General features: G+C 51.0%; 1 protein-coding gene across 1 annotated transcript; it reads right to left on the bottom strand.

The window, feature by feature from the left end:
• Nucleotides 1–2,931: 2,931 nt before the first annotated feature.
• Nucleotides 2,932–6,179, bottom strand: LOC310672750 (class II histocompatibility antigen, M alpha chain; the record flags this gene model as incomplete). The annotated part of the gene is made up of 5 exons (XM_083430399.1): nt 6,029–6,179; nt 3,844–4,101; nt 3,388–3,669; nt 3,153–3,275; nt 2,932–2,939 (listed from the first exon to the last, which is right to left on the bottom strand). Exons 1-5 carry the CDS (start codon nt 6,111–6,113, stop codon nt 2,932–2,934), a joined length of 756 nt encoding a protein of 251 aa, XP_083286525.1. The 5' UTR covers nt 6,114–6,179.
• Between the last annotated feature and the right edge of the window lie 2,775 nt (nt 6,180–8,954).

Raw genomic sequence — 8,954 nt, 5'->3', positions numbered from 1 at the left:
TAAACAGAAACCCCCACAAGTGAAGCTTTTCCCAGATCTCCCAGCCTGGTCATGTTGTTACATGAGAACAGCAGGGCCAGGAAAAAACAAAGAAGAAACTAAAGCGCAGGTGTGTGTGGAGCTATTTTTTTGAGACAGGGGAAAGGCGCCCCCCCCCGCCCCCCATGCAAGAAGATCAAAGTGAAGGGGAGGAGACCGCCTTGCAGCCCCTTGCAAATTTGTCAAAAAAAGGGCATGTACTGAAAAAAAAGAGAGACGATGCACGTACTTTGGAAAACCCAGAAAAACTTCAATAAAAATTATTTTTTTAAAAAAAGAAAACGCCACGGATTTTGTAACATAGCTGTCAACTTTTCCCTTTTTTTAAAGGGAAATTCCCTTATTCCGAATAGGATTCCTCGCAAGAAAAGGAAAAAGTTGACAGCTGTGTTTTGTAACTGCCTGCCCCTCCCCCCTTCTAATTCCCCCAGGCCACGCCCCCTTAACCAAGCTCCGCCCCCAGCTCTGCTCTACGCTCTACCTGAGGAATTCTACCTGGCAGGGAATAACGCACCTTCTTTGCCTGTACAAGTCACATCCACGGACCTACTCCCCATCTTTCTGGCCCTGACCCCCCCCCCCGCAAGGGCACCCCCCTCCCCCGCCCCGGGGGCTTCTGCCTCAATTCCCGCTTGCAACGCCAGGAAGGACGCAAAAGAATAGTTCCAAAATCTGGTTTTTTCTTCTTTTTCCCCCATTTTATTTTTTGCACCCCTGGCAATAATTCCACCTGGCACCCGGCGTCAGGAACGCAAAGGAAAGGGACACATCGCTGAGCAGGAACAATTGCAGGTGCAGCGTCCGTAAGGTCCGAAAACAACCCCCCCCCAACAAACCTCCCCCCCCCCATCTTTCTTTCTGGCTCCTTCCATCTCTCTGCTCTCCCTCTTTTAAAAGTTGCAATGACTCTTTAGTCCTGCGTGGGCCTCCCAGTCTCCCCCCGCCTTTTAAAACTAAGAAGATGCCCACTGCCTTTTTATCGTGTTGCCCGGCAGAACCACCCTGCAAGGTCCCGGGGAATATTCAAGCCTTCCCCATAGCTGCTGTATGAAAGGGCAGAAATTCAACTGGTGGTGACGCTCCCCCCCCCCCAAAAAAAATCTCCTGTGCTTGCACATCACCGATAGCTCAGTTGGTAGAACGACTAACCTAGCCAGCTAGCCCTGGGGATCATCTAATGTTTATTGGATGGATTTCCCCCCTACATTGATTTCTGAATTCTTAATTTATTGTTATTCACGTTTTATACTGTATTATATGCTGTTTTTTGTTGTTGCATCAATTGTTTTAAATTTGTTGCTAGCTGCCCTGAGCCCGGTTTTCTGAACCGGTAAGGGCAGGGTATAAATAAAAAATTATTATTGTTGCTGTTAATCTCAGTGTCATGGGTTCGAAACCCACATTGGGCCAAATATTCTTGCCTTGCAGGGGGTTGGGCTAGATGATCCTGGTGTCCCTTCTATGATTCTATGATGCTAGAATGTAGAAAAGGGAGAGGGGTTCTGGGGATTACTTCTGCCCAGCTGCCTTCTGCAAGCTGAAAAGGGGCAAACTGCACTTCTTTGCTGTAATGGACAGCACTCTCAACATGCTCAGAGGCACCATCGCTTCACAAGTGCCTGAGCTCAGCCCTGCCACACACACAGAAGAAAAATTGCGCTGCAGGGCCCAGCTGCCCATTGTGAAGAATCGCGTGGTACAGTCCTCTCCTGCCGCAGCAATTAGCAGGTGATGGTCTCTGTACTCCACAAGGAGGTCCTGTTAAAGGGTCAGTGGAAGCCCAGGAAGGTCTCTCATTCCCCTGGGAGCGGCGGAAAAGCTGGGTGCTGATGGGCCAGAAAATAGATCTGGGGCCAAGTCGTGCCCCTGTCCTGGTGAGAAAGACCTGTAGCTGGGAGGAGCAGGAATGGTGGTGCTAGCGATGTGAGCAGTGGGGTGAGTGATGGTTGTGGGGCTAGCAATATTCAGTCTATGTAAGTTTCTTGTTCTAACCGAAGGCCATGACAAACCTGCAGCAACAGTGCCAGTGCTAGCAGTGGGGCTGGTGGCGATAGCGGTGTCAGAAGTGGGGTTGGTGCGACAGCGGTGTCAGAAGTGGGGTTGGTGGCGATAGCGGTGTCAGAAGTGGAGTTGGTGGCGACAGAGGTGTCAGAAGTGGGGTTGGTGGCGATAGCGGTGTCAGAAGTGGGGTTGGTGGCGACAGAGGTGTCAGAAGTGGGGTTGGTGGCGATAGCGGTGTCAGAAGTGGGGTTGGTGGCGATAGTGGCATAGCTGTCAAAGTTTCCTTCCCTTTTCTTGTGAGGAATCCTATTCGGAATGAGGGAATGTCCCTTTAAAAAAGGGAAATGTTGACAGCTATGCTATGATAGTGGTGTCAGAAGTGGGGTTGGTGCCGACAGCGGTGTCAGAAGGGGGGTTGGTGCGACAGTGGTGTCAGAAGTGGGATCTGAGCCAGCACTGCTTCATCCAAACCTGCTTGGGCTCCTCTCCTCTGCTCCTCCCACCCCCTCATTTACCCCACTGCTTCTCTAGCGGTGATAACTTTAACGGGAACAGAAGGAGCTCACTCACATCACTGACCCGCCTCACCCAGGACTGCTCACACTGACTGGCAGCCGTTTCTCTCCGGGTTCACAGACTGGACTCTCTCCTGACCCTGCTGGGAGCCAGTGGCAACGGAGACACACGTGAGCAAAGCCGGGCGGACAGATGTTCGCGGCTCACTGAATGCAAATGGGCACACACACGCACACACAGATTCTGGCACCGAGGGGCAGTTCCCGTGGGGGGGGGGCGAGGGGGTGACTTTAAAGGTGATGCTCCTTCTCCTCCAAATCCCTCCTTCAGGTCGACTCTGGGGATTTCATTCTGGAAAAGAGAAAGGTCGTGGAATCACAGAACTGGAGGGAGGGACCCTAAAGGTCATCTAGCCCAACCCGCCGCAATGCAGGAATCTTTGATGGTTGCCCAGCAAGGAAACAGATGAATGAAAAGGGAACCCCGCGACCTTGCAGGGGTTGGGATGGATGACCCTACAAGTCTTTGGTTCCCCCTGCCCCAGAGCTGCAGCCTCCTCCTTCCCCAAGGGGCCCAGGGGCCTCCTCCAGCTCTACCTGTGCGTTTGCAGGATACTGCCACCAGGACCACCCCTGCGATGGCAAAGAGGACGCCAACCCCAAAGGCCAGGCCGCACAGGATGTTCTCCAGGAGCTCCGAGGGGACGGGATCTTGGGGGACTGCAGGAGGGAGGGAGATGGGACAGAGGGTCAGTCGGGGGGCGGGGCGGGTGAGAGCACAAGGGTCATTCGGGGCAGGGTGTGGGGAGAGAGGGAGAGAGCAGGGCCTCACCCCAGAACGTCTGGATGCTGAAGGTGTCGCGGGGACTCTTGATGTTGCAGCTGTAGATGTCTCCTTCCTGGGGGGTCACCTCCAAATAGGAGAAGAGCTCGAACTCCAGGTCCTCCACAGGGACTGCCGGAGGGGTGGAGACCCCCTGGGTCACGGGCTGACCTTGGTACGTCCAAGTGACCTCGGCCGCCGGAGGGAAGAGGTTGGTCACTGAGCAGACGAGGGTGTTGGGCTGGCCCAGGTGCAGCGGCTGCAGGGGGAAAACCTTCACCTGAGCAATACCTGGGGGGGGCAGAGGGTGGCAACTTGAGAACGTGGCCTTTTCAGTGGTGGCTCCCCATCCTTTTACTTACATTACTATTTGCATTTTTTATTCTACTTATTATTATTTTTATCGTAGCATATTTTTCTGTTTGTCCCTCCCTCCATCCCCGCAAGGCAAAGAAACCCCCTCACCTTTCGCTTCCGGCATAATTGCGAAATAGTACGAAAAGTTGCTCAGCACGTCGTTGCAGAGCTGGTTCAGCACCCGGATGTGACTTTCGGGGGTCCGGGTCCGCACCCCCGGCTGGAAATCGGGGAGGCGGGCGTGCCAGGCGGACTCCGAGGAGTTGAACCAGAAGAGCTCCTCATTGTCCAGAGTTTGGAGCATCTCAGGGATCAGGGCATCTTGCTGGCACAGGTAGACCTCAGAGAACAGGTGGGCAGGATCCTCTGGGCAAGAAAAAGAGGGAGATTGGTCGACCGCCGCCATCGAGGTGGAGATAAGAAGCCGTCCCAAATCATAGCTCAGTCAGTAGAAAATGAGGCTTATAATCTCAGGGACACGAGTTCGAGTTCCACGTTAGGCAAAAATTGCAGGGGGTTGGACTAGACAGCCCTCAAACTCCACAATTATTTTGATTCTGCGATGTGCCTCCATGCGCCCCTCCATGTGCCCGTCTTCTGCTGCCTGCCCTCTGCCTTCTGCCCTTCACCCTCCCTGGCTGGTAATATGTGCCGGCGATGGATGGCAAGAAAGCATGAACTTTTGATTTGAGTTTCTGCAGAAATGAGGCTGCATTGTTGCATTTTAATCTCGTTTTCAAGTTGTATTTTAATCCATTGTTTTTATACCTGGTGTCAGCCGCCCTGAGCCCGGTCTTGGCTGGGGAGGGCATGGTATAAATAAAATTTATTATTATTATTATTATTATTATTATTATTATTATTATTATTGCTATTATTTAAGCTGGGGCCATCCAACCTCTGCTTGAGATGGCCTTGTGAGGAAGCTTCTTCTGCTTGCAAACAGCCATTGCTGTCAGAAAGTGCTTGTGGGGTGAAACAGGGGTTGTTGAGCTCGGGTTGGACTAGATGACCCTGGGAACCCCTTTCCAAATCTATCGTTCTACGAGTCTGTGGTTCCGCCAGAGTCCTGGTCTGACGGCGCTGCCACAAGCGGGGAGAGGAAGGAAGGAACTTCCTCAACGCAAGTAGGGGTTTTTAAAGCACATTTCCCCCCTCTGAACACCATTTGCCCCTCCCCCTTCCACAGCCCCCTCAGTTATGGGGGTTTGGGATTATTCGGGGATAGGGGAGAGAGGGGGAAACCAGGTGCCAAAATACTATTTACATAATTGAGAGGTCCTGGGCTCGAAGGAAGTCAGATTATCCTCCACCAGGGCCAGGGCCTTCTCAGTGATGGCTCCGACCTGGTGGAATGCTCTGTCCCAGGAGACCAGGGCCCTTCAGGATTTAACCTCCTTCCGCAGGACCTGCAAGACAGAGCTATTCTGCCTGGCCTTTAATTTGAATTCAGTCTGATCTTTTATTTCCCTTTTCTTCCCTCCCCTTCCCCTTTTAAGAAGATCACCCGCTCTGAGACCCCACAGCTAATTCTCCCCTGGTCTCCTCGCTGGCCCAAGTAGGACCAATTCAACCATCTAGCCCTGGGGATTAGCTAATTCATTTTTTATTGTTATTCATGTTTTTATACTGTATTTTATGCTGCTTTTATAATTAAGTGTTTCAAATTGGTTGTTAGCCGCCCTGAGCCCGGTTTTTGAACCGGGAAGGGCGGGGTACAAATAAAAAATTATTAGTAGTAGTAGTATTTGGAAAAAGGCTGTAAACAACTGTGCCTTCACAGGGGGTTGGGCTAGATGACCTTCATGGTCCCTTCCAACTTGCCAATCCTGTGAGTCGAGAGTGTGCACACGGGTGTCAGATCCGAGTTCAAGTCACACCAACAGGCTGCTCGGAAGTCTCTCCCCCCCCCCCCCCAGTTTAATTGCAAAAGTGAAACTCGGAAGGGATTTTAAAATAAATAAATAAATACGGGGTGGCCTTTCACCTGAGCTCCAGCGAGCCAAGGTCACCTGAAAGTCACAAAGGAGACGGCATCTTCTGGGCGGGGGGCTGAAGACCACCCAGAAAAGAGTTTGGAGAGGGAGATAGCTGCACCGGTTGAATTTCCGCCTGGCAAATGTTAGCAAGTACACGGTCCCTGCCAAGGGAGGCTCGCTGCCCGCTCGTAAGAACTCGCCAGGGCTAGGGGAAAAGCACACAACCTGAAAGCCCCTCACCTCCCCCCCAAAAACCCCACACCTTCGTTTTCACACCCCACGCAGGCAGGGAATAGGGAGACGCATTTTTGTACCTTGCACTTCGGCCGCTGCAGCCGCCGCTGCCCCCCAGAGCCAGGCCAGGGCCGCCAGACCCCAGTTGCACCTCCCGGGACCCATCGTCCTCGCTGCCCCACGGCAAATCTCCGAGCCCCACAGCTGAGTTCCCCCAACTCGCAGCAGCTTCGGGGATTGCCTCTCCCAGGCAGCCAATGGGGCTTCGTTGCGCTCCGTCGTCATCAGTTGCCAGGGAGAGGCTGTCGGGTTTCGGCTCTGGAGCCCAGACGGGCTGCTTAGGCTGCGGGGAGAGAGAATCGCAGGGACCCCTGAGGGTCATCCAGCCCAACCCCCGGCAAATGCAGGGAGCCCAGCTAAGAAATCCCCGGCGCATGGCCCGTCTGACCTCTGTTTAAAAGCTTCCAGTGAACCGTAGATCATTCTGAAGATGGTTCAGCGGCCAGGTTGCTGACCTGGGAAAAACGGTTTGAACGTATTGCACTGATCCTGACCCAACTGCAGTGGCTGCCAATTAGTTTCTGGGACCAATTCAAAGTGCTGGTTTTGCCTTATAAGGCCTTGAATGGCTCAGGATAACAACAACAACAACAAGAATAATAATTCACTGGGGAACAAAATTAGGTTAGCAGTTGTTCTAACCTAATTTCAATGCACTGATTTCATATCTGAAGTTGGTTTTGTTCTGTAAGCTCTAGGGTTTTGGGGTGTTTTTTGCAATTTTTCACTTTTCACCATAATTTTACAATGCAAGAATTCAATATTTTATTAAACACATAGCCAAAGTAGTACAATATGCGTATAAATGTGTGAGTGACTTATATAGCATTGAACATGACATGTATAACATTGAAAATGACATTGAAAAGAACATATAAGAACAACTGAAAAATCTCATGCAACAGAAAATGGAAAAAAAAATGTTCCCCAGTGAATAATAATAATTATAATAATAATAATTATATCCTGCCCCACCTCAAAGCCTGCCTCTCCCCCTATGAACCAGCCCAGGCTCTGCAATGCTCATCTGGTCCTCTCTTTTTCTGTGCCCCCTAAATGGGCACGAGAACAGGGCCTTTTCTGCAGCGGCTCCCCATTTGTGGGATGCTCTCCCCAAGGAAGTTCGCTTGGCACCTTCATTAGACACCTTTAGGCACCAGGCAAAAGCATTCCTCTTCCACCTAAGCATTGGGCTGGCTAACATCCCATAAACTTTCACATGTGCTTGTGGGAGGGGGTTATTCTTCCATTCTTCTTCTTCTTGGTATATATTTTGTGGGGGGTTTTAATGTCACATTTTTATGCTGCAAACTGCCCTGAAATGTATGCCCAAAGGGCGGCACACAAATTCAGTGATAAATAAATAATAGATCAAAGAGCCACGGGAGTTTTAAGAGTCACCTCAGGGTCATATAGTGCAGGAATCGGTGGGTGGGTGGGTGTGATCTGGGGCATCACACAGGAAAATGAAGAATGCTGAAGGAGCTCCAGGGACCATAGCTAAACAGGAAACCCCCCCTCCCTACCTGCCCTTGTTCCCCAACAACTGACATTCAGAGGTAGACTGCCTCTGGCGCTGGAGGTTCTATCCTCCATGAATTACTGCAGACAAGCAAAAGGAGACCGTGCCTGGCTCCAGCAAGCTCTGTCCCCCGTCCCCTGCCCACTTCCCTATAGAAATCCACCACAGGGGGCTCAGGGCGGGGGCAGAGTTTTGCTTTCACTTCCCCGTCCTCTTCTCGGAGTTTCCCTTTTGGTCAGGCCCTGTTTGTGTGTGCCTGTTATAAAAGACTCAATGAGTCACGAGCAGGAAGTGTGCTTGGGGAAATTCCCAAGCTGCCTGCCCTGCGAACCTCCTAGCAACTTACTCCCGAGAAGCCCCATAAGGGACCTTGTTGAGAGGCGATGTAAACTTGCAAAGCCAAGTTACAGGGAGACAGGCAGAGGGCCTTCTCGGTGGTGGCGCCCGAGATAAACAACTACCTGACATTTAGAAGACACCTGAAGGCAGCCCTGTTCAGGGAAGTTTTTAATGTGTGACATTTTAATGTATTTTTAATCTCTGTTGGAAGCCGCCCAGAGTGGCTAGGGAAACCCAGCCAAATGGGCGGGGTACAAATAATAAATTATTATTATATTATTATTATTAGTCCAAGAGGAAAGCTGCAAGAAAACCCAAACCGGCTGCCCTTTCCTCCTCTTCTTATCTGCTCTTTGAAACCTATGTTCCTACAGAGAATTTTTGGGGAGAAAGTACTGGGCTATATATCAATTATATGACTGTGCCGGGAAAAAGCTAAGATTTTAAAGAGGAAAACATTCTTTTGAATTATATACCCATCATGTGGAGATTGACAGCGGAAATGGATTATTGTGGCCAAGAGACTGATGTTTCCTGCTTGGCAGGGGGTTGGACTCGATGACCCTTGTGGTCTCTTCCAACTCTATGATTCTATGATTCTATGATTCTATGTGGATGAATTGGAAGAATAAAAACAAGATCCTCCTTAATCAATGGATTGGCGATATGATGGAGGCGGGCTGGGGGCACCCTGGGGCTCATCTAGACCAACCCCTCGCTGGCACAATTCTCCCAAAGCCTCTGTGGCCGGGTGCAGCGGGAGGACAGAGAGAAATTAAGGCAACCGCTGAGTGATGGGTGCAAATTGATTAAAAGCCGCCTTCGATTTTAGCAGGGCTGCCGTATGCCCACCCACTCAGAGGGCTTTCAAGGGGGCGGGATGAGACGAATTTGTGGCCATGGTGGCTATGGCAGAGATTTGTGGAGTTGGAAGGGACCTTGAGGGTCATCTAGTCCAACCCCCTGCAACGCACAGATCGCAGTTAATAGGACATAAAAATTTAAAATACCCAAATACAGACGGTCATTTACCCTCGCTAGATTCAACGTGCTGCTATCTGCCTTATTGCAGGGCAGATTCGAGG

This window comes from Podarcis tiliguerta (assembly GCF_965153285.1).
Source record: "Podarcis tiliguerta genome assembly, chromosome: 2".
In the NCBI taxonomy this organism is placed as follows: domain Eukaryota; kingdom Metazoa; phylum Chordata; class Lepidosauria; order Squamata; family Lacertidae; genus Podarcis; species Podarcis tiliguerta.
The sequence above is the reverse complement of the archived record's forward strand: the minus strand, read 5'-3'. Positions and strand labels throughout refer to the sequence as shown.